Consider the following 26,867-nt stretch of genomic DNA (forward strand, 5'->3'; position numbering starts at 1 on the left):
CACGCTAGAGCCTAAGGTGGGGAGAGCGAGGACAGAGGTTGAGAGAGGGCTTTGTGAATTCAGGATGGGGCAGACAGGAGCACGTTTATAAATGAGAAGTACAGGCGAGTGAAAGACGAGGAGGCCAAGTCCTGGGGCTGGAAGATGTGAAGGGGGGAACGGCGGCCCCGGGAGGGATGAAGCGGGGAGGGTGGGCACAAGGGGATAGAGCTACCCATGGCTTCAAGGTGTCCAGATATTCTAGGACTCTTCAATGAGCATTCTCCATAGGGAAAGGTCTCCTAAAGGCATTTCCTCTTGTCATTCAGTGTGCATTTTTATTTTCTTCATTCTCACAGTGACATGAGCTCCATGTTTTGTTGAAAACTTGATGTAAGTGCATCAAATAGATTTTATTCAGTTCAACAAAATTTAATAAGCTCCTGGCTCTGATGTGGGCACTGGAGATACAAAACACAAACTAAAATGTATCCCAGAGGACTTCAGTGTATTCCTGCTTGCCGGGATGGGAGAAGATACAATATTGCAGACAGGACAGGACTGTCAGATGAGCGGGCTGTGCCCAGAATACGTCCCACACTGCCGTGTGTATACACCCAACCAATCCAAGAGAAGGCCCCCAGGTCGTCTGGATAACTTAGAAATGAATAAAACCAGTGCTGTTATATTTTCTAAAAATAAGCACCTTTATATAATTTCTCCACTGATTTACTTCAGATTCAGTACAATTTCTTTACCTTAAAGTGTTTTAATTTATATTACTGAAATCCATAATTTATATTTGTAATCCCTAATTACACCTAAAATGTCTGTCCCTCTATTCCAAGTATTTTGGCCAAATTGTTATGCTCTTAAAGCCAATACTTACAGGAAAACTCTGGTTTAAAGTAAGTACCCCTTCAGGAAATCTTTGTAAGGATCAGGTCTTCATTTGTGTGGTTTTCCTAAAATGGGGCACATAATAACCAAAATATACTTTTAAAATTCAAAGTTAGAACTTAGGCTTTGCACATAGCACTGCATTTAATTTGGTCTCCTGGAAAATAGTGTGGTAATATACACATCCTCTCAATAAAAAAATTGGTGAACATTAGTAAAACTTAAAAATCTAATTTAAAAAATATTTTCAATAAGTTTCAATTAATTGTATTCCAATCATAAATATCTTTATTAAAGAATGCATATTCTTGTGATTCAAAACTAAATATTTTAAAAGAATGATATACCTAATAAAAATTGACATGAAAGTGTTTTATTTAAAATTGTTATAATAAAAAGCAAATAGACATTTGAAGATATTTGTCTCATTTTAGAAAACATAAGTTTTAAGCATTAAAAGTAATTTTCTGAACTTGTTGCCAGAATTAAAATTTCACGTCACAGAAATGTTTCAAAACAAATATTGACCAACAGATTACAACACTAAAGTTGTATAATAAATAAAAAAGATTTCTAATTTTTTTTACCAAAAAAATCATGAACTGATGAAATAACAATAGAAAGTTAACATTAATTTCAGAAAAAAAGGCACATCCAGGCAAAATAGTCAAGGCGATTTATAAAATGCAGCGTTATGTTTATACTGTGCATGATCAATTGAATGCAGTAAATCACTCTGGAAGATTCTAAAATATGGCAGTAGTAATTTCTAAAGCCGGGCAAAGAAGAAGACACCCTCTGCCCTTAAAAGCGTATTTTGTTCCTGATGGAGAAGGCTCACAGGAATGTGCCATTACAGAACTGTCCAAAATACATGCTTTTCCTGCATACAGGTTTCACTTTGCAAAGTTGTTTTATCATCTCGGTGCCCTTAGAGACTTGACCGTCTGTCTGGTCGCGGCACACACTTTGTAATTGCAGCTCTCCACAGCACTGGGGCCAGTAAAAGACTGAGCGTGGTCACACTCAGGATTAGGAGGTACACCTGCAACAGGTAAAACGGAGTGTCATCTCAGTATTAGGAGGTGCACACGTAAGGCTGAGTGCGGTCACACTCAGGATTAGAAGGTACGCCTGCAACGGGTCAGGCGCATGTCCTCTCACACAGGCTTAGCAGGCCCACCTCCAACCACAGGTGCGTTCTTAGGTACACCCCATACAGCCAGAGGCGCACCGACATTTGGCTGTGAGGCAGACTGAGATTTGACCATCAGCGGAGACTGTCGTCAGATTAATGCACCACTGGGCCACACAGTGGAGTCTGTATAACCTGGGGGTCATCCCTTGCACAGACTGACCCCTTGGGAGTCACTTACAGTGAAAGTACAGCCTCAGGGCAGGTTTCAGAGGGAGCTCTTGCACAACTTCCTTTCTTCAGCAATTGTTTTTGGTGCTGTTTAATATCAAGACTTATCTTACTCACACTTATGGATACAAGGAGACAACCACTTAATTTTGAATGCTTACCAGCATTTCACATGTACTGATAAAAACTTTTATATTCATTCAGCCCAAATTTATTACTAGGGAGCAGGTAGGCAGAACCAAATATTCAATGTGTCACTTGGCAGGGCGGGCTTTATCGACAACATCACAACTGAGGGAGGGATGTGTGAGGTGGGGGCCGTCAGGAGGCTCTCCCTCTGTGGCCCCGCCATGTGGAAGGGAATGAGAACAGGGGCAAACCCCTGCTCTGGCTCCAGGGCTCAGGCCCAGCAAGGTCAACTGTGCTTCCACAGACATCAAGAAGGGCAAAAAGTAAAACTTAGATTGCAGAAGGGGGCTAACAGGTCAAGAAATTAGGTTAAATAATTTATTTTGTATTTTTATGAGAGTCAGTTTACGTGAGCCAACCTGATGATATGCTGAGAAGCAAGCTCTCAAATGCTCCTCAAAAATAACTTTAAATAGAAGTTACTATTTGAGAACTTGTGTGTCTACAAATCCATGACTTAAAAACATCCTGAAGTTAACTGTTTCTACACTGGAAAATACAGAAACAGCCGACTTCCACAGCCAAGGAGTCTATACAGAAAGCATGCAGGTTCCAGCCCTGGCATGCATGCGCTTTCTTAGTGAACCAACAGTTCCAAAGTAGGGAGTTCAGATTTCTACACTATTTGCTTTCACTAAACAGTAATGCTCTAATTTTAGTTACCAAATGCTTTTCTTAGTCACAGCATCAATTTGCTCTTAGATCATTCAGGGCTAATACTCAACTGAGTAATCTGGTCCTGAAAGAATATTCAGATTTTAAATATTAAACGTTTAACACTGGGGAGCAACAGATTGCGGTATTATTTACCCCGGGGCTGGGGAGCTTTTCTTTCACTTTAGAGCAGGGGTGTCAAAACTGCTGCGGCCCGCAATCCATTGTTAATTGGCCCGCAGCAAATTCCAAAAATATATTTAGTCTACTTAAATAAACCAGGTGAGGCAATATGTACTTCACCTCGAGTGAGTGGCCCGCCTGTTTGTGTATTTACCGCATATGGCCCTTGGTAAAAAACATTGAAAAAAGTTTTGACACCCCTGCTTTAGAGCCACAACCCACACCCTGCAGTCAAGCACAAAACCTCCTTCTTACCAAATTTAAAGTGACAATCATGGATCATCAAATGATATTCATCAAGTTCTAGTTCACAGCCAGTTAAAAAAAGGGCAAATAATACAAGTTAAAAAAAATAGAAACGAACAAAACCAGAGAGAAAAGGTTAGACAAGCAGGTAGACAAGCGCACAAGTGTACACACACACACACACACACACACACCTGCATGCACACACGACGGGGCATGATGCTCGCACAACAGCATGAGGAATGGCGACCAGGCCGGTGGCAAAACGCCTGTCTGACCCTGACCGTGAGCACTCACAGAAAGTGAGTGGGGACTCACCTCCCGAGAAATGATGCCCGCTCTGCGCGCTCTGCTCCCCAGGACGAAAGAGAACTCGCTGACCTGGGCCAGCCCTGCGGCCACGATCCACTTGATGTATTGGCTGGTCTTCGGCAGCAGGAGAGACAAGACCAGCGCTGCCAGAACAAACTGCGAGAGTGGCCGTGTGTTACCGCTTACCCAGAGCCCCGACAGCCAAGCACCCAGAAAACAGAGACACATAAACGCTGGGGCAGCCCTCAACGGGCACAAAGAGGGGACATACAGAGAGGCACTTCAATGCAGAAGCACCAAATAAACACAAAATGTCTGAAATAAAACCATATAAACACCAAGGCAAAATCAAGGGTGTAGGTTCACCAGCAGGAAACAAGGCTTTCCCTTCCAAACTACATTCACAGCATTAAATGTTATACAGCATTCAAGATGGAGATTTCAGTTTTAATGAGAGAGAAGTGTCTCTCTCATGTAGACAAAATCCAGAGGTAAGCAGCCTGGTGCTGGTGGGGAAGCCAGACCATCATCAGGGGTTGTACCTCCTTCAGATGGAAATATTTTAAGTCAATTTTTGTCATCTGCAGAGCCAGATAGATACAGACAGGTAATTGCACCTTGAAGTAAAAGTTATTATAACACAAGCAACTTAATAATTTGTAGGCACAGAAAGCAGACAAGCGGAGAGTGGTGAACTAATTCTCAGTGGTCATTAAAACGTATGTCTGCATGTGTCATAAGAGTGGGGATCTGTGGTTCTTTGGATTCACTTAGGATAAAAGTCAAATTATAGCGCAAGGATTTCACTGGAAGATCCAGAAAGCTGTTTCTTCCATCCAGCTTTCTAACTCCCAATTTGAAACATACTCAGTTCTTAGACAGACAAAGGAAAACAAACCCAAACCACCCCTCTCCTAATCCTGCTGTGCCAGTGGCAAGAGTGGTGAGCGTCATCTCACAGACGGGGGTTGTGTGTAAACGCTGTAGCTGGGGGCTCACGGACTTGGCACCACAAAGGGCAGGAAATTAGGCCCAAGAAGCAGTGACATGTGCCGCGTGACGGGAAAGCCACACATAACATGAGCTACACCAATCACGAGTCCCCGAGAGGCAGGACAATACCTTCATGATCACCACCGACAGAGTGAGGACCATCAGGACGGTGAGCTCGTACACCACAAAAGTGGGAAACACGTGCAGGCCTGTTAGGAAAAGGACACACACACAATTCTTTCAGGATCACACAGCACATCTCCCAACAACACACACCCTGTCTCAGTGATAAATCACGAATTCCCAAGCTCCTAATAGTTGTCTCGGTAGAAGGATAAAGTTCTTTAAGCACGATCCTCTCGAGCCATTCCCTGAAGTGCTCATCCAAGCATTTGCTGCCAGCGGCTCCGGAGCCGGCTGCGCCGGGCAAAGTGGCGGTGGGCTGCATGGGCCTGGGCGCAGAGCGCAATCCTCCGCCAGACGTCACCCCAGCACACAGCAGAGCATGATGGCAAGCAGCGGCTAAATCTGATGTTCCTTTATGACAACATTCTGGCCAGGATACTCTTCGAAGACAAGGAGAGGAGGTTGACTGTCCACACCTCAAGGCTGGGAGGCCCCATAGCTCGCTGACACAGGGTGGAGCGGGGTCGCCCCAGCACATTCTCGTGTCCTGTATGGACAGCACTGTGGCGTCGTCATCACACAGTCCCGCATTGTCACAGCAAGCGCCTGGGCCCAGACTAGCAGTGGGCCCTCAGCACACAGGCCAGATGACGGATATTTTCTTTCCCCTCTGAGGGCAGAGACCCTACTTACTCACATGCCTCCCTGCAGGGAGCAGAGCACTGTGCACAGAGCGACGATGACACCAGACTGACTGGAGACAGTACTTAGTGACGTTAACAAAACGGAAAAAGACGAAAGCCATGTTACAATGTCTTTGCCACACATAACTTTCACAGGAGGGCAAACAAGCTATGTTACACTTTTTCCCACTTATGGCCATTCATTCTTACAACAAATACCAAATGTATATTTGGGACAGCACAATGTTCAACAGGACAGGCTCTGGGCTAAAATTCAGGGTCTACCACAAACCAACTGTGGATGCTGGCACACCTCTTAACCTCTCTCAATTTCTTCATCTGTAGTTGTGGCTCTGGGCGTAGAGTGAATGCAACATGATGTGCGAAGCAGGTAACTGGTACACGGTCTGTGTTAATCAATAAACACCAACTCTCGTGGTCACTGCGCACACCCACTAGACCCACAGATATAAAAGTGAGTAAGGATCCAGGGCTGCAAGTGCTAGGTTATACCTGACATGTGACAACTACCTCTAGGGCACCTTCAAGAATGAGCACTGTCACCCCCCCACACCACTGTTGCTGGAGTCGCCCTGAGTGAATTGCCCCCAAGTTCATGTGCTGAGGTCCTAATCCCCAGTGTGACAGTATTTGGGGGTAAAGAAGGTTAAATGAGGTCACAGGGTGCAGCTCTGATCCAACAGGACTGCTCTCCTGTAAGAAGAGACACTGGAGCTTACTCCTGCTCCCATGCCCTCACTCTCTGTGCACACACCCCAAAGAAAGGTCATGTGAGGACCCAGCAAGAAGGTGGCCATCTGTCTGCGAGCCAGGAAGTCCTCACCAGAACCCGACTGTGTGTAGATGCCTGATCACTGCACTGTACATCTGAAGCTGAACAATAATGAATGTCAACTAGAATTATATATATATATACATATACATATACATATATATACACACACACACATATATATAGTCACAAGAAGTGGAGTACAGCATTAGGAATAGAGACAATGGAAATGTAATGGCTCGGTGCGATGTCAGAGGGGTAGTAGATTGGGGAAGGGGGTTGTCACTGTGTGAGGGATATAAATGATAAATGTCTAACTATTACATTGTTTTGCACACCTGACACTGATAAAAAAAATTTTTAAAAAAAGGACCCGACTATGTTAGCACCTTCATCTTGGGCTCCAGACTCCAGGACCATGAGAAATAAACGTCTGCTGTTTGAGCCCAAGTCCCCTAAGGTACATGGTTATGGTGGCCCATGCTGACTGAGACTGAGCACAAAAGCATTCATAAACATAAGCAAATGAGCTTGGCTGGCTGTGTCCCAATAAAATGTCATTTATCAAATCAGGTGTCAGGCCAGATGTGGTCTATGGACCAGAGTCAATGGACGCTGGTCCAGTGGGAAGATTGCAGATTGAAAATCTATACTGCTGCTTGCTATCTGCGTGAACCTGGAGCCCTTACTGTCACTGAGGGTTAGGATGCATGTCACTGAGGTGAGGCAGGGCCCGATTTCCACCTTGTAGGGAGGGCATGTGGAGTCCCACTCGTCTCCTGTCCCCCTGCATTATCCTGGGCACCACGGCTCTCCCTTCAGCACGGAAAGCCCTCCGACACTTTGGGATGCCAAACCGCCCTTTGCTGTTCAAAGGCCGCCGCTCCTCAGGAGCGTAGCCTGAAGCCCTCGGTGCACCCACCCCTGTTGGTGCCGGTGCCCACAGGACCCCTTCTGCTCCCCCACACTGACGGTGGCTAATGAGCCCTGAAAGCAGCAGCCACGTCCAGGTCCTCTAGGCAGGAGGTCAATGAATGTTTGTTGAAAACGGGGACCCCAATATTCATTTGCACGTCACTGAGGTCTAAGTATGCGGACAAGTAAAGGTGTCTTCTTCAGCGGATGCTGTTAACTTGTTGCTTGGACCCTTGGAACAAAAAGATTCTGTCCCTGACCAGTTAGAGAATAAAAACCTAACTGTATGCACATTTCTCAGCTGGCAGGGAAATTAACTTGAGTTCCCTTTGATATACTGCATGTAAATAACCAAAGCAAAAATACGTATGATTTTTGTTTTGTTAGAAAGCATGGTTTTCAATGAATCAAGAATCTTAATTTGAGGAGTATTAAAGCAAATATGTCTGTGTTAAAAAACATACGTATGGAATTTCAGTTTTTGCACAAGTGAACATGCCACGAAGCCCTAGCCGGAGGGACACGGAATGGCACGCACTCGTCAGGGTGACCCCGAGGTCTTAGGAATGGAACACAGGACTGAAATGCAGAAAGAATGAGGTCACTGTTTAATCAGTGTTTTTAGATCTTGTCTGGAAAAGAATTGACAGAAAAGAAGTCAATCATCAACCGGGAATGGAGTTCAAGGAATAAAAATTGGCAGAGCTTATTTAGCACATCGAGGGGGTGTTACCAATAGTGGAGGCAGGGGTGACGGGGAAGGGGGGGAGGAAGAGAGGGGATCAAGGAGAGAGGGTGAGGGGAGATGGACATGGACGCGTGCGCACACACACGAGAAAGAGCGAGAGGATGAGGGGAAAAGGGGGCAGAGAGGAAGAGACAAATGTCCACCGATAGGGCCTCTCTCATGGGACACAGAGGGCATCCAGTTACCGAAGCAGCTCATGAATGATCTTATTTCACCTCTTATTTCACACAAAGTGCGACCTTCCCCACTTTGTGCTTCTCTTTCAGGACTGACTTGAGTATTCAGGGCCTTTTACATTTCCGTATAAATTTTAGAATCTGCTTTTCCACATCCCCGTCTCGCTGGGATCCCACCGAACCTGCCGACCAGTGTATAGTGCGTGAGCTTTCCAGGCGGTGAGGAGTGGTGTGACGACTGTGACAAACGGAGGCCGTGATTCCGACACGCCTGCACCCCTCCAGGGCTGGCCACTCAAGAAACCCTGACAAAGCGAACTCTCCAGGGCAGCACACCTCCACATGGTCAGTTCACTTTTCTTTGTATCAAAATTAAATTCCCTCCCCAAGCCCCCATTTGGATGCACTGACTAAGCTGTTAACCTGCTGAGCACCAGTGCCTTTCCCTGTGGAGTCATCCCAAGTGAGGGTCGTCCTCACCTCAGGGCACCGGAGCCTTTTTAATGCCTAGTTACGTGCGCATCTTAGCACTGACAGAGCATGACAACCAATCAACGTCCCTTGGTCCAAAATTTCCCTCTTTTTAAATGTCTCCTTAGACTCTAGTTTTTATGGGTACTGTTTTCACTGTCTAGGCTATAAATAAAAGTATGCATATAAACAGATACCAGAAGTGATCTGCAAGTGTTTAACAAATACAATGCAAACATCATGACATAAAGAAGGTTACCTATGGATGCGAAGAAAATGATAGCCAGGAAGTCACGGATGGGCTCGATGTAGGACACAATCTCCTCGGTGACCATGTGGCCTTGGGAAGAGATGAGTGCTCCAGCCAGGAAGCAGCCAAGCTCCATGGAGACATCCAACAGCTCTGTGACCTGAGGAAGAGGGAAGGACCACACATCACACACACAGTGCCACCAGTTACCAACAGCTTCTGCCAAAGCAGGAGTCACACCCAAGGACGGCCTGTTAGATCTAGCAGAACCGACACAAGAAAACCATGAAAATCAAATATCGCTGTCCATCTGTGAGGTCCTCCGTGGGGCCTCTGTGGGGAAGACATGAACGACCACAGGCGGAAGGTAACATTAGTTGAATTAACCACACAAGAGAAAACAGTAATCTGAAACAATAATTCATATAGATTGCTGTGAAATTTTTGAATCAGAATATTTTTCTAAATTTATTTTAAATATTCGTGATACATTTTTTTTTTTTACCTTGAATCAATGAATAGCTGGACTGGGACATTAAAAAGCATACTGCATAAAAAGCAAAAAAACTATTCCCATCACCAACTCAAACCACTTAGAGAAAGCAGACAAAGCTGATGAGCAATTACCTGGAGATGGCAGGAAACCAGAGGGAAGCATCAACGAATCTAGAAAGGACTAGATTCAATAGAGCCAGATTCAGGTAGAACGGTGACGGTTTACCAGGTTTCTAACTATGGTTCTGTCACATGCAAAGCTTCAAACTTTTTGATGAGGCATTACTGATGCAAAACAATTGGAAAGAAGTAGCTGTTTTTTAATTTGAGATACCGAAACTATAGATGATAGCAGCAATAAACAGGAAAAAAAAGAAGAACTTTAAAAAAAATACCATTTACAATGGCACCAAAACACATCAAACAACTGGGAATATACAACCACAGAAGTGCACGGTCTCCGCACCGAGCACTAAGAAACACAGATGAGGACCTCGGTACACTGACGGTGTGTGCCACGCTTCCAGGCTTGGAATCATTAAAATGTCAGGTCCCCCTCAACTGTTTACAGATTCACCAAAATTACAACAGAACTTTCTCGTGTGTGAACATGGACAGGATAAATCTAAAACTTAAATGTGGACACCGGAAAGACCACAAATATAGCCAAGACAACACTGCCAGAGAAAAAAGTTGGGCCCTACACAGGTGAGCTGGCCAGGGACTAGAGTGAGAAACACATGCGCTCACACACACACTCACACAGCCTCTTGGTTTTTGATAAGGTGACCTTGCACACGTAGGGGAGGTATCCTCCGTCACACAGTGTGGGGAAAAGCACGTGAAAAAACAGATTCTGTCCACTCCCTTCCATCATGTGCTAAGCTCCCCTGAAGATGGACTGTCCAGCTAAACAAGAAAAATAAAGCGGTGACATTTCTAGAGGACAACACGGAGCATCTCCATGATCCAGGGGCAGGCAAAGATCTTTCATGTGGAATATAAACAGTACTAACCATGAAAACATCGATAACTTGGACTACATTAAAATTAAAATAAAAAAAAATGCCAATTAAGCAAATGAAAAGGCAAGTCACAAAATAGAAGATGATAACAAAAATATCTGAATATTATGCAGCCATAAAATGGAATGAAGTACTGAAACATACTATAGCATGGATGAACCTGTGACACAAGCAAAATGAAAGAAGCCAGACACAAGAGGCCACATATTATTTTATCCCATTTATCTGAGATGTCAAGAACAGGCAAATCCACAGGAACAGAAAATAGATTCGTGGTTACTACAGGATGGTGGGCAGACAGAATTGGGAGACATGGAGTTTCTTTTGGGGTGATACAAATGTTCTGGAATTGGACAGGTGTGATGGTTATACTGACTAGTACACTTTAAAATGGTTAAAGGGCGAGTTTTGTTATGTGAATTTCATTTCAGTTAAAAAAAAACTGACAAAAAATTTGCCAGATAAAAATTCCTACAGATGAGTAAGAAAATAACCAACCCCAAAGAAAAATAACCTGAAGACGCTAACAGGCAAGGTGCTCACACCATCAGTCATCAGGGAAATGAAAATCAAAACCCCGACGAGATACCACCACTACCCAGCAGAACAGCTACAACTACAAAGACGGATGATACAAATAATGGTGAGAATACAGTGGAACTGAACCCTCACACAGCGCTGATAGGGGTAGAAACCTACGGCATAACTACTTGGGGAAAGCTAACATGGGAAACTACTGAAGTTAAACATGTGCATACCCTACGACCCAGCAACCCCACTCCTAGATATACACTCATCAAAAATGAAAGCACATGTCCATCAACGAACACATAGGAGAATGTGTATAGCAGCTTTATTCACGGAAGCCCCAGATGAAAACAAACCCTAATAGTTAACAACAGAAAGGATGAATTGTGAAATACTCGCATGATGGAGTATCACACGGCAATGAATGAAGAGTCTGACAGAGGAATTATAAGAATATATGATCTGCAAAATGCCTCAGCACCTAACACAACACTTGGCAACAGCAGCAGGTGTTCAGTAAATACCACTGAATGAAGAAGTAAAACTGAAAACCAATGAAGTGGGGATTGTTTTTAACTTAGGTAGCTATTGGGAAATAGCAAAGAAGTCATCCAGGTAAGACAATTTTGCTGGATGCTGTTTTCAAAGAGAAAAATACTCTGAATGGATAAAGCAATGTAAAAAAATTAAGTAAGTCAGATACTTGAGCAGCTTTGAGCAGAAGCAAATCTGTCCTCTCTGAAGATCATAAAATGGGACACCAGGCAATTAAACTATATATACGGAAGTAATTTTTGTTAATTTCCTTTTTTTTAAATTAAACTTTGTATTTTGAGACAACTGTAGATTGAATTGTAGTTGTAAAAAATAATCCAGTGACGTTTCATGGACCCTTTACTCATTTTCCCCAATGGCAACATCTTGCCAAACCATAGCACAAGATCGCAGCCAGGACACTGACATGACAGGGCACAGAAGCGGAACACTCTGTCACCACGAAGACCTTTCCCACCCCACTCCCTCCTTAATGCCTGTCAACCAGCAATCTTCCCTCCAGTTTTCAAATTCTGTCTTCATAAAGGTCACAGCAATGGGATCATACGGTACGTGACCTTTGGGATTGCCTTTCTCACTCAGCATCATTCTCTGGAGATTCATGTACCAGTATTTTTAAAGCTGGGTCGTCTTCCTTGGTGTGGAAGGACCACAGCTGGTTGAACCATGCACCTGTTGAAGGACAAGTAGGTGGTTTGGGGCTAATATGAATAAAACTGCTATAAAAAAAATTTGTGTGTAAGTTTCTGTGTGAACATTAAGTCTTCATTTCTCTGGGATACACGTCAGGAGTGCAACTGCTGGGTTGTATGGTGAGTCCATTACCAGAGTACTTATTGGGGGCCCCAACAGTATTTCCCCATTCTCTCATGAGAAGGCTGCTTCCAAAACAAGCTTTTTATTTTTTAACCTTTCACATTTATGGCAAAGGATGTTCTACTGTTACTAGCTTGTCATGATCCAACAGAGCTAAAATTTGTTTTTAAATTGCTAATCTTATTTCAGGTACAATGCTGTTTGAAAGTTTAAGACAGAGGAACACGGCTTGACACTGGTGGCTTTTCACTCCCACAGATTTGTTTTTCAATGCAGCATTCACAAATACCATGTGAGCAAAGTGCTTAAGAGTGTGAGTTAATATGTTAGGAAAGTAGCTGAGACTGCTCTGCGGCCGTTTAGTCCTGGGGACAAAGTGAATGTTGCTGGTCTTAGTGTAGCTGGATCAGCTGACCACAAAACTGAACTAAGTCAGTCTGTGTTTGATCAGGTGTTGCAACCAAAAGGTTTAAAATTAGTTGATCTATGGTGGTGAAAATGAATTAAACGTAGCTATTGAGTTATTTGAAGTTCTCTCCAACGCAAAATTCATTCAAGAGAATGAATCTTAGGATGTTACTCTGATGAAATCAGCCAGGACACAGGCAAGTACTGTTTTGGAGTTAAAGACACACTAAAAGCTTTAGAAATAGGAACTACTAGTCTATGAAAATCTGGATATAATGAGATACATTCGTCATTGCCAAGGCACAAAAGGAGAAAATTCTCTAACTCCAGAACAAGAGAAGGGTAAGTCTCATTTCACAAAAAGACAGGACCAGAACATGAACTAATTGAGAGCATGCCTCTGCAGCAATGGTTTGCTAACAACTATAAAAAATTTGGAGTTACATTGGAAATTGTCACAAGAAGGATTCCAGTTTGTGAAAACATTTGGTGGAATTGGAGGTGTCCTGTGGTAATGAGCAGATTTCCAGGGAATGGAATGCCACGGAAGAGACAATGAATTTTTTGACCTTGATGACTACTAGGTAGTTGGCATGGGTCTGGCAAAATGTACCTCACACTCCAACATCCAACTCAAGGAGCATAACCGTGATGGAATCCAAACAGATCCCTGTCTTACAATTGGAACATTTCCAGAACTTAATCCATGAACACTGGGTATTGAAAAGAAAACCAAAACAAAACCAGGCCCAACCCTAGACTTTGGTTAGTCTTGGTGTCAGTCCAGCAGCCTACAACTAAATTCCTAAATGCCACTTTGGACTAATTTAAACAAGAATCCCAGTTTTTACTTTTACTCGATGGTGAAATTGGTTGCTCTTGTATTTTATGGGGGAAAAATGATTTTTTTAACCTTATACATAGTAGCAAAAACACTTTAACTGCTGTAAACCTTCAAAAGTTAATAGAAATGAGATCATATTGGTTTGTTTCTTATTTTAATTGGAGAAAAATAAATGGTTGCATTTTGCAATGACCCATTTACATGGCATTCTCAGCATAGACTGCATAAGAAGAAATATACATGGTGAAACGTTGGAACCATTTCTGTCTTGGTCTCTTGTTTAATGTTGAAAGGGTAAACTAATAAGAGACAACTTCAACTTCAGTCCCTTACACTATCCCTCCCACTACAGACTGTCAGTTTCGAGGATGTAAACTGCATTGCAAAGTCAAACTGATACATGAAGCATTGGGGAGAGTGCACTGTTTCCTTCCATCTGTTTTGGAGGCACATTTGTAACCAGGTTTGGAAGCCCATAGCATCAACTGCCTTGACAAGGGTTCCCATCATCTCAGCCTGCTAGAAACCAGTTTGGGATGGATATGATGGGCTTCTGTGCGATTGCTGGGATTGGGAGAAATAAAACATGCAATATAAGGGGAAGCAAAGAAATTTAAAGAATATTTTATTTTGCTTGGATCTGTCCACGGTAAACGGGAGGTGGTCACGTTTTCCTTGTGTTGGATGACATGCGATTATGTGAATGTCTTGATTTTTAAAACATGAACTGCAAGGGATTTTACAGGAATGAGATAAAACATGTATGACTATGCATGTAATAAAAAAACCCCAACCGCCTGGTGGGGTTGGAGTATCTGTTTCAAATATGGGACTTGCAGGCACCTCTCATATGAGAAATTATGGGAGGAGGGTGGAAAGAGCAGGGGAGGGAAGGGAAGAGATGGGACACAGCTCTGGCTCCCAGGACTTAACCATTTTGGTGCCAAAGTGGGCCTGGAAACCTGAAGCTCACGCTTCACAGCTGGGCTGTGAGTAGGACTTGACCCCAGCTGACGTGCAAGGTCATGGTGTGCCCGAGGTGGTGACAGTAAACAAAATGCATAGGACGTACCCAGTGGTAGCAATGGAAAATAAGGATACCAAATGGGTTTTGAAGACCAAAGGTTTTAAAAGTCCGTTGGTATCACTCCTACACTGATAGGGTAGTGGGGTGCATTTGGTTTTCACACTGGGTACTTTTAACACTTCAGCGCCTGACTGCTATTCTTTACTGACTTGACTCAGTCACTTGTAGCTTTATTGGTCTGAACCAGCTCCCTGTTCCCAGTTGCAGACCTGCCTATTATTCCAATAATCCTGTTTCACTTGAATGCAGGGAGTATGTCTCAAATGTAAAGTTTCTGGTTCTCACACTGTACTCTGAGCTCCAAATGACTGTCGTTGTGTAACCTAATGTTTCAGCCCCCAATGAGAAGAGTCAGTTCTTTGGCATTCACCAGTGCGGGAGGCTTCACTGGAACAGGTTTTTGCTTTGGGCTCCGCTGTCTGTTTGCAGAACACCCAAGAGTGAGCAAGCGTGCTCTCTTCAGAGCAGTAGCTCAGGGTTTTGCCATTGTAAATGGGTCTAATGTGCTATGACAAGACCAGAGAAATTGCATGTAAATTTACATTTTTGACTATGTTTGTTTCACATGATACATTTAGGGTATGCAGCTTCTTTTGTAGTTTTTATTTTTACTATTTAAGTTCGGAAATTATGCCAAAGTTTTGTATTTCTTTAATCAATGTGCACTCTTCAGTGACATATACTGCTGCTATGTACTACACTTAAACATATACAAACACATAAATAAGGGGGTGAAAACCGTAGCTTTTGTAGTCTCTATAGCCTCTACGGACAGATCCTAAGCAGTGAAATCGTGGTGCTGAGATACAGAAACGGAGAAGAGTAACAAACCATATTTAAGAATAAAAAATAAAAAAATGAGTATGAGTTTAAACAGGCTTAACTCATATTAATATTGATGGGTAACATAATAATTGTGCATAAAATTAAAAATTCTAACAAGTGTTTCAAATATTTTAACTGCTATTAAAATAAAAAGATAAAGAACTGATCACAAGCTCTCAGTGAACAGATTATAAATTAGATTATATAAATAACATATTTTGAGAATTACCGTTAACATTAAAAAGATGAAAGCAGAGATTCCTAAGATTAGGATTTCTTTGTTCCCTTTGCTTTCCATATGCAGCTTTCGATAATATGGTCCTATGAGGTAAGTCTTTATAACAAGACATAACAGAAAAACAGCAGCTAGCGAAAAAAGAATCTGACCAATCAAAACCAGTATTCGTAGTATTTCCATGACAATGCTAGGAAAGAAAAAAAAAAAGAGACATGTTATTTCACCTCCAAAACATATTTCTCTAAAACCCAATAAAAAGATCTTCCACTATTTTGTTTAACATGACGCAAAATAAATGATCTAAATCACATGCATTTTTATTTCCAAATATTAAAATAAAACGTATCAATCACATTAACCTCAGAAATTATTTGAATCAAATATAGAAGCTGGATTGTTTTACAACCAATACTTTAGAGTAAATACATTTAATAGGATGCAATGACTTGACTGACAGCTTAGATAGCTTTGTAATAGATAATAAAATTCCTTTTCAGGAATTAACCCCCACTTGAAATTCTTCATCAAGCAACAGTCACTTTGTAATATTACATTACAGGCTCACCATTAGAAGGTAACTAAAGAATTCCAGTGACTTTTAACAAAATACTCCTTTATCCCAAGCCAGAACTCTGAATTTTATATCTATTGTTTAGTCATAAAGAAAAGGATTCTGTACTAAGCTCTTTTCACAAGATGCTACTCAGATCTCGGAATATATTCTTAAGATCTCAACCTAAAGACTTTTATAAGAAAGGCACCACTATGTATTTGTAGTATTTATAATAATATACACATTTTCTTAAATATATGCACATTTTTCTTAGCTTTCCATCATATTTAGGAAACCATTCAATCCAAAATTCTGGTTTAAAAGTTCTCAATGGAAGAATACAAATCTGATTACAGTAGTCCCACCTTATCCACGGTTTCACTTTATGTGGTTTCAGTTACCCCTGGTCAACCAGTCTGAAAATATTAAATGGAAAATTCCAGAAATAAATAATTCATAAATTTTAAGTTACACACCATTCTGAGTAGTGTGATGAAATCTCATGCTGTCCTGCTCTGTCCTGCCCATGACATGAATCATTCCTTTGTCCAGTGTATCCACACTGTATATGTATATGCTCCCTGCCTATTAGTCGCTTAGTCGCTGTCTGGGAAACCAGAGCCACTGTCTGAGTATCGCAGTGTATGTGTTTAAGTAGCCCTTACTTTACTTAATAATGGCCCCAAAACACAAGAGTAGTGATGCTTGCAATTCAGATATGCCAAAGAGAAGCTGTAAAGTGTTTACTTTAAGTGAAAAGGTACACATGTAAAAGAAAAAACATACTATAATACAGAGGGTGCCAAAAAAATCTATACACATTTTAAGAAAGGAAAACTGTATTACGATTGTAATATATATATACCGATAACAAAAGAAGTCACGTTTGACTTCTGCAATTACAAGAGGTGCTCAGAGTGGTTACCATCAGCGTCCAGACACTTCTGATTACGGCAAACTACTGCTTGAGCAACAGTGACCAAAGCATCCACTTGTATATATTTTTTGGTACCCTGGGTATATAGGTTTTGGTACTATCTGCAGTTTGAGGCATTCACTCAGCGTATTGGAACATTTACCCCGCAGATAAAGGAGGACTATTGTACTAAGAGAGAATTCATCACTGTAGCCACGCTTAAATGAGCAATGCTGAACAGAAATCTCAAGTTGTGCGCAATTACTTAGGAGAATTAGAACAGAGCAACAGAGTTGGGCTTGAAGCAAAAAAGCAAAGTCACCGTGAAAGACTCCACGTCTGTTAATGAAGATGGCGAGCCAGTGTGGGAAATTAGGGTCTGTAACTCTGGCAGGAATAGAAATGTGCTTGCTGTGACAGAATCAAGTAGGTTGAGACCTACCTCAAATTCCTAGCCGTCTTCCACATCCCAGTAGCAGACCACTGAACTAATCTCTCACCACACACATCAACGCATCACAAGTAAGTGCTGTACTACCGATCCTGGTCCTGTCCAGCACCAGGGCACCCCTTCCCTAAGTGCCATCATCTCCCCACACAACTCCAGTAACCTCCTAACTGATCTTGTCCAGGCTCCACAGCGGCCAAAACAATACAGGGGGACACCAATCAGATGTCCAAAGCGCCTGTGACATTCAGATGAGCCCAGACTTCTTACTCCTTCCACTCTTCACCTCTCACCTGCAAAGCGGCCTACACCAGCCTTTCCTCCCTGACACACCACATTCCCTCCAGCCATCGGGCCTGTGCACAAGGCCCCCTCAGCTAGATGCTTATCCCCTACCCTGGGTTCTCCTCCCTGACTGGCTCAGCTGTGTCCTTCACAGTTCAGCCCAGAGTCCACTACTTAGAGGCCTTGCCAACCTGAAGTGGTCACCCATTGTCCACTGACTCTTCACCCCAGTGGAATTCTCTGCACAACACTCACCTGCACTGGACATCTTCTTGTTGACCATTCCCTTATTTGTCATTCATTATCTTCTCCAAACGCCATGGCAAGTCTGAGAGCAGGCCACACTCCCCTAGTGCATGGCAGCTGCTCCAGTCCCAGTCCAGGTTTATTTAGCTGATAAAGATACTGCAGCCACTGAAGACCTGCATTTCTCACGACAATCCTGACAGCAGCCCTACCAGGTATGTGCCATCGCCATCCCCATCTTATAGACAAGAAAGTAGAGGCAGAGGCCAAGTGATTGCTCCAGGTCACACGCTAGGTGTTTGGCTCCGAGGCCTGTGTGTCTAGTTGCTAAAATGCTCTCTGCAATCACCAAGCCCAAGGCTTGCATTCAGGTCTATCTCCCAATTGTCTCTTAACTGCATTGTGATGAGGATACAATAGTCAAACACTCAAAAAGGTACAAATGAAAAGTGAAAGTCACGTGCAACTCCAATCTCTTTCAAGACAACACTGTGAAGAGTTTCTACTAGCTCACGTGTCATCTGTATGCCCACACACATCCAGTTATTCATCTGCACGATGAATACATTATTCTGCATCTTGATTTCTCTAGTCATCATGTTTTGGCAACGTTTCTGTATCAGCACAGGCCTCACTCGTTTTAATACCTGCGCACGTATTCCGTCACGTGTCTGTGCCATCATTTTCTCAGCCAGGCACTTGGGCTGTTCTAGGTTCCTGCTCCAATTCCCACCCCTCACCAAGACCTCTGAGTGCTCACTCATTTCAACTATTCACTCATTTCAACTATAAAACACAATGCTTTCTAGTATATTCACAAAACTGTGCAATCACTACCACATCAATTTTAGAACAAATTGATCACCAATGAAAGAAACCCTGTACCCTAAAGTCCCCTCCCCCAGCCCTTGGCAAATTTCTGTACCTATGGATTTGCATACTTTGGATGGTCATATAAATGGAATCATATGTGGCCTTTTGTGACTGATTTCTTTGACTCAGCCTAATGTATTCAAGGTTCATCCATGTAGCATATGTCAGTACTTCACTCCTTTTTATGGCTGAATAACATTCTATTGTATGATCCTAGCACATTTTATTTATCCATTAATTAGTTAATGGACATTTCAGTTATTTCCTCTTCTTACCTATTATGACTAATGCTGCCATGAACATTCATGCACAAGATTTTTTTATTGTGATAAAATATTCGTAACATAAAATTGACCACTTTAAACATTTTAAAGTGTATAATTTATGGCATTATGTGAAATAGCTATGTCATACGGTAACTCTATGTTTAACCTTTTGAAAAATATTGTATGTGATTTTGACTGTTTTTTACAGCTTAACATAATATGGAGCATTTTTTCCATGTCATTAAAAGTCTTGGTAAACATGATGTTTTTATGACTAAATTGAAATAATACCAATGGTGTTGATACCTGTATTGGATTAATTTTTTTAATTGGGAAAATAAAAAAAGAAAAGCTTTTAAAGTTTTTTGATTGAGACAACATCCTATAGCAACAGTTTTACCTGCAAGTGACAGGAAAGTTTGATAAGATGAATGTCACATTTGTGTTTTATGAGTGCTCTATGACTCTGCTGAGGTTCTGCTTATTGTTTGGAAGGAGATCCCGACCTTTATAGACAACAATTTGTTATACACTTCTTAAATAGAACTCAAATAATTTTCAGCTAAACTTACAAATCTTCCTTTTGCTGTCCAGATTTTTGTTCAGTTACTTATCTTGAATATCTGTAGCCAAAAGAATAAGAACTGACTCTGATTTTTGAGGTTGTGACTAAAATGTTGCTTTTCTGATAGTTAAAAAAAAATGGATCAAAGGAAAATGACAATCAAAAGGAATTTCTTGATAAACTACCTTTACTAGTTATATGCACCTGGGACTAAACTAAGTGCTTTGCGTGATTCTGTTCTGCAATTCTCACACAGTCCCATGAGGTAGGTCCTATTTCTATATTGTCCTCATTTTACAGGCGAGAAAAATTGAAGCCCAAAGAGGTTCAGTAAGGTGCCAAAGCTTGCAGGATTGGCAAATGGCAGAGCTGGGGCTCCCAGGAGGCCTTGCTCCAGGGCCTGAGCCTCAGTTGAAAAGCTATTCATTCCTTCTACTTTCCCTGCCAGGCTGAGCTACCTAAGAGCACAGAAGAGATCTTAAATCATTTTGGGTATGCTGAAACTTAATATAATATCTGGTAAATACTAAAAACTACAAAATATTTCTATCCTACCCATCTGCAATGAGGCAGGTTTGTTAGTGCTCCACTTGGGTGGGGCCCAACAGGATGATGAAACACACGCACACACACACCCTCCCCCCACACACCCAGCTAGCCTTCACACCACACCTCAATCGGGGGACTGCTTGCTTTAAAAAAACGATGAAGAGGATCTAGAGACATATAATATATGAAATGTCCAGGATACAGCTGAAAATCACTCATCTCACCAAGAATCAGGGAAAACCACAACTTGAATGAGAAAAAACAATAAACAGACTTCAATATCAAGATGAATCATTTTTAGAATTATCTGACAAAGAGCTTAAAGCAGCCATCATAAAACTGATTCAACAGCAATTAAAAATTCTCGAAACAGAAATGCAAATAAAAATCACAATGAGATATCACCTCACCCCCGTTAGAACGGCTATCATCAACAAGACAAATAGTAACCAGTGTTGGAGAGGCTGTGGAGAAAAAGGAACCCTCATACACTGTTGGTGGGAATGCAGACTGGTGCAGCTGTTATGGAAGGCAGTGTGGAGGTTTCTCAAAAAATTACGAATAGAATTACCATATGACCCAGCAATCCCTCTCCTGGGTATCTACCCAAAAAATCTGAAAACATTTATACATAAAGACACGTGTGCTCCAATGTTCATTGCAGCTTTGTTTACGGTGGCCAAGACATGGAAACAACCAAAATGTCCTTCGATAGATGAATGGATAAAGAAGTTGTGGTATATATACACAATGGAATACTCTTTGGCGTTAAGGAAAGATGATATAGGAGCATTTGTGACAACATGGATGGATCTTGAGAATATAATGCTAAGCGAAATAAGTCAGGCAGAAAAAGCAGAGAACCATATGATTTCACTGATATGTGGTATATAAACCAAAAACAACAAAAGAACAAGACAAACAAATACTCATAGACACAGACAATAGTTTAGTGGTTACCAGAGAGGAAGGGAGGGTGGGGGGTCGAAGATGAAGGTAAGGGGGATCAAATATATAGTGATGGAAGGAGAACTGATTCTGGGTGGTGAACACACAATGGGATTTATAGATGATGTAATACAGAATTGTACACCTGAAATTTATGTAATTTTACTAACAAATGTCACCCCAATAAATTTTTTAAAAAAAGAAAGAAAAAAGAAAATAAAATATTTGATTTGGTCGTAAAAAAATATATATATATAAAAAAATTCTCGAAACAAATTGAAAATAAAAAAACACAGAAAAATCTCAGCAAAGAAACAGAAGTTATGAAATGAAGAACCAAATGAAAATTGTACAACTAAACAATATAATAAACAAAATAAAAATCTTGCTGGATACGCTAACTCTTAGAGTGGAGATGACAGAGGACAGAATCAATGAACTTGAGGACAGATCAGAAGAATTTACTCAGTCTGAACAGAGAGAAAATAAACTGAAAACAAAAATGTCTCAGAGGCCTGTGGGGCAATAACAAAGGACATTAGATCACTGGAGTCCCAGAAGGAGACAGCAAGTGGGACTGAAAAAGTATATGAGGAAATAATGGCTGAAATTCCTAAATTAGGAGAGAGAGACATAAATCTACAGATTCAAGTAGCTAAGCAAACACCAAATAGGATAAACCCAGAGTGTTATGGTTTATGTTCCCCCAAATTCATACTGAAACCCATTGTGAGGGTATTTGGCAGTGGGCCTTTGGAGAGTGATTAGGTTGAGATGAAGTATAACAGATTAGAAAAGACGAGAGAAAATAAATAAGACAGATCTTAGCATTTCAAACTGTTTCCGAAAGAAACTTCAAAGAAGTCTACTAATTTTTGACCAATAGTATCAGTACCACAAGAATTAAAATTAATGTATCCCCTGGAAATATTTAATGCACAACATTTATATGCATATATTTGCTTAAAACAAATTCAAGCTTATAATCCTAACCCACATGCAATGTACCTTTAAATTTTATAAGGCTCCTTATATTTTCCAAGTGTATTTATTTTCTGGCTGGTATTCTAATATATTGTATACGCAACATAACCTACAACTTTCTGGGTAAATTTATTTTTCCCATTTGGCTTCTTTTACCTTCTGAACCTAAGCAAGTAGAGTTTGGGTTCTGGTATCATTTTTATTGGAGAATGGAAAGAAGGATGAGGGGGAATGGTAAGACGGCATTGACAATGATAATCACCACGACAGCGTACTTTATACCTTAACTCATTCAATCCCAGTAACTACTTTATTGGGTAAGAACTGGTATTATCCACACTTTATAGATGACAAAACTGAGGAAGAGTAAGGTTAAGTAACTTGTCCGAAATCAACAGAGCTAGAGTTTGAGCCCAGGTAGTGTGACCCCAGTGTCTAGGCTCTTAAGTCTGTGCTAGCTATACAAGCTCTGAACATCTCTTTGGAAAAATGTGTTAAATAGTATTTTTATAAACAAACGATTTGAAACTAGAAAAGCAAACTGTGACATAAAGTAACATAAAAAAATGTACCTAGAGTATGTGCTGGCTCCTGCTTGGATAAGAGTCGGCATGACAGCTATGAACAGCCCCAGCTGCACATCCTGCATCACTAGCATTCCAAGCAGCACAGCGCTGTAGTCAAGGTCACCTGCGTGCGAGAAACAGTTATTAAAGGCAAATGCGTACGGTATTTTAAAATGTCCCAAGTCAAAATATAGTCACCGTACATATTTCCAATATAATTCCAATAATTTTGATACTTTAAATGAGATTATAGACTTTGAAATCTCTTTGAGAGCAAACATTGAAACAATTTTAAAGATTAAAACTTTTTGTAAAGAAAACTTCCTGAATATTTTATTTTCGTTATTTATTTGATATTTAAATAATTATAGAAAAATGTCATGATGGAAAGATGGCATGGCAAACAAGAATATGATAGGTCTGGATAATCATACCAAATTCACTGGGTCCCCTAAAAAACACGAAGCAGCAGCCTTCAACACCAATCTTTATTTCTTCCCTAAGCTATGCAAAAGATGTCTGGCCCTACCCTTTTCTGGTCACATCTGCTGGGCAGAGTCTGGCTGCACAGGTCACTTTCCCTCAAACCCACCATCATCCCCACATGGAATATCCCTTCCCTTTGAGACAAATGGAGACTTGGTAGGGATATACGGGCTCATTAGATAGACAGAATAGAAAAGCACTGACCAGCACTGGTTGAGGGGACTACACAACTCTGCAAAGAAGAAAGGAAAAATGATGTATTTTTCCAGAACTCACTACTTCACACAGGCCTCCAGATGTCTCCCTTTTCAACCAACAGTCCTGGCTTTGGACTTTTTAAATGTACTTCTAAACACTAAAGTATCATGTTCTCCCTAAAATAAGCTATTCTCTTTTTAAAAAGCTACTGACAGTATATATACATACAGTATATGTACATACATATATATATGTACATATATATATGTGTATATATATTTTTTTTAAGGAGAGCACAGCTCACAGTGGCCCATGTGGGGTTGAAACTGGCAACCTTGGTGTTATCAGCCCCACGCTCTAACCAATTGAGCTAACCGGCCACCCCACGACAGTACATATTTAAAGACCAATCTGTTAGAGTAAATTTATATAAAAGAAGCAGAATAACCAAACCAAACCAAATCAAAATCCTTCATGACCAGCAAAAACTTTGATTAGAAGTTTTTAAGAGGCTTGTTTTACTTATTATACAGAGTTACACTTTTGGTGAGTGAAATCATGTTGACTTAGAATTTTACAATATTCTACACTGATGATCCCATCAGGTTGTTGTGAGAGCTTGTACCTCTGAGGGCTGGTTACAGAGAATAAAGAACGGCTGGGACACTTCACCACACACCTTGATGACGGGGACTCTCCTGATCTCGGGAAACTCGGTGGGTCCTAAGCTTGCAGTTACATCATGGCCTTCTCCCCTACTCCTCACACACAACTCATGTATTTCAGACTGCCCATTACTGTACCTCTGCTTGATTTAGAGGAAATATAAAAATCTCTAAGTACATCTCACTTTTTACAATAGCATTTGATGACATACTGCCAGCATTTTGTAAATGTTTTTACAATTTTGTTCTGTTCCTTTGCACCTGATCATAGTCAACTGTCTTAACTCAGTCACTTATCTACCACCAGGCTGCAGGCACCACGGGTCAGGGCCAGGGTCCTCACCATGGGCCCTGGTGCAGGACCCGTGCTCTTCTCAGGAAGCACCCACTCGTGAGCAAATGCATTTCAGCTGGAGGAGAAAGACAAATGCTTATAGTGGTGATAAGCACAAAATGTAAACACTGCAGTCAAGACAAAGGTGAAAATAATTATTCATTTTGAATTATTAAAAAATAGATACCACTTTTACTATTTTGCATGTTTGTCTTCATTTTGCATTAAGTTTAATTTTTGTGCTTATCACTGCTATAAGCATTTCAATTTTTTCCTGTTTTCCATTCCTTTGATTAAATACTTTAAATGTGTAGAAAACAAAGAACATAACAAATGTCCAGTACTGAATTTTGCCAAACCTTAAATTTTTGATACCTTGGCGTCAGATTATTTTTTTTCAGGACTCTATTGGGGAACAGTGTGTACTTCCAGGACTTTTTTCCAAGTCAAGTTGTTGACCTTTCAATCTTAGTTGTGGAGGGTGCCATTCAGCTTCAAGTTGTTGTTAGTTGTGGAGGGCACAGCTCAGCTCCAGGTCCAGTTGCCGTTGCTAATTGCAGGGGGGCGCAGCCCACCATCCCTCGCTGGAGTTGAACCGGCAACCTTGTGGTTGAGAGGACGCGCTCCAACCAACTGAGCCATCTGGGAGCTCAGAGGCAGCTCAGCTCAAGGTGCTGTGTTCAATCTTAGTTGTAGGGGGCGCTGCCCACCATCCCTTGTAGGACTCGAGAAGTTGAACCAGCAATCTTGTGGTTGAGAGCCCACTGGCCCATATAGGAATCGAACTGGCACCTTTGGAGTTAGAAGCATGGAGCTCTAACCGCCTGAGCCACCAGGCCGGCCCCCGTGGCTTCAGATTTTTGAAAGAAGATACTGTAGGTACTTGTACTGAGCCCTCAGCTATCTCCTGCTGGGTCCCACTCTCCCTGGCTACATCTCCAATCAGTGCCTTATTTTTAACGTTTATCATCCCCTTGAATGCTTTTCTACTTTAATATAATAACATCTGTGTGTTTGGGAACAACACTGAGCTTATTATCGTGTAATTTTAAACTTTATATAATCAATATTTCTGTAATGTGCTTTTTTTTGCTCACCATTATATCTGAAAATTATCCACATTGATACACAATGCAAGGATTCAGTTTTAAAGCTGCAGCAGAATACATCACAATTTACCTATTCCCCAATCGATGATGGGTACTTGGGTTTAATTTTTCCATTATCACAAATGTGCTGTGATATGAACATTCTGGTACATTTACTGGAACACCCCCTTCCCTTGCTTGTTTTCATGAGATTTCCCCTAACCACTCCTGGCGCTGTGCCCTAACCTGCCTACGCTACTCCCACAGAAATGAGCATGCTCTATTTGGGAGTCGGTAGTAGCCCCTCTTTCCCTGGTGAGCAGCAGCCCAGGTGAGGTGACAGAGTGAGGTCTTTTGCAGGCCCTCAGGGGAGGCCTCCGTGGCTGCATACTGCATGGAGCAGTGTTAGGTCCCATTCTGGGCGTATGTATCAGAAGGTCCTGGTTGCCACATCTTCTACAGCACTTTTCATCATCGTCAAGCTGCTAGTGTGACCTCCATCTGCTTGACCCCTTTGTTTATCATCCTGTGGGTTCCAAGCACGGGCATGCAAGAGTGGAGTTATTTACTGGCCCTCTTTGAGGGGCCAATATCTGATATACTGATATATACTCAATATTTGATATACTGGCTGGAATCTTGAGAAATAGAAAAGGAACAGAATTTGGGCAACAACTAACAAAAACCCAGACTTGAAGAGTGATGGAGGCATCCTTCTTGGGCATCTCTTCATGCCCCCAGTGTACAAGTTTGCGAGTATAAAGCTTTGCATGGCTTCAAAATTTACATACATGTTATCAGACCAGATGTCTTCTGTATCTTGTATTTTCCCCCTCAATACTGTATGATTAATTCATTTTTACTTCTGTAGTATTTCAGTAGATGAATACACCATAATTATTCACTGTATTACTGAATACTCAGATTACTTATAGTTTTTTGCTATTAAAAGTGATTATTTTGAATATTCTTTCACATTTGCAAGTTTTCTAGGATATGGCTCCAAAAATGGACATTTCTGTTTGCAAAATTGTTCTCCAAAGCGGCTAAATCAACTCACATTCCCATAAGATTTCCAGGCACTCTATGTTC

At 41.4% G+C, this 26,867-nt stretch overlaps 1 protein-coding gene across 2 annotated transcripts in view; it reads right to left on the reverse strand.

The window, feature by feature from the left end:
* Positions 1-671: 671 nt before the first annotated feature.
* The window catches only part of TMCO3 (transmembrane and coiled-coil domains 3), a 49,323-nt gene continuing 23,127 nt past the window's right edge, over positions 672-26,867 (reverse strand). For both annotated transcript variants that reach the window (XM_081047079.1, XM_081047080.1), the window contains exons 9-14: positions 23,011-23,128; positions 15,797-15,992; positions 8,994-9,144; positions 4,952-5,031; positions 3,836-3,985; positions 672-1,924 (exon numbers count right to left, since the gene is read on the reverse strand). In XM_081047079.1, coding sequence (XP_080903205.1) covers positions 1,811-1,924; positions 3,836-3,985; positions 4,952-5,031; positions 8,994-9,144; positions 15,797-15,992; positions 23,011-23,128 — 809 coding nt within the window. In that variant the 3' untranslated portion in view covers positions 672-1,810. The remainder of the gene's footprint in view (positions 1,925-3,835; positions 3,986-4,951; positions 5,032-8,993; positions 9,145-15,796; positions 15,993-23,010; positions 23,129-26,867) is intronic.

Source organism: Rhinolophus hipposideros (assembly GCF_964194185.1).
Source record: "Rhinolophus hipposideros genome assembly, chromosome: 4".
Taxonomy (NCBI): Eukaryota; Metazoa; Chordata; class Mammalia; order Chiroptera; family Rhinolophidae; genus Rhinolophus; species Rhinolophus hipposideros.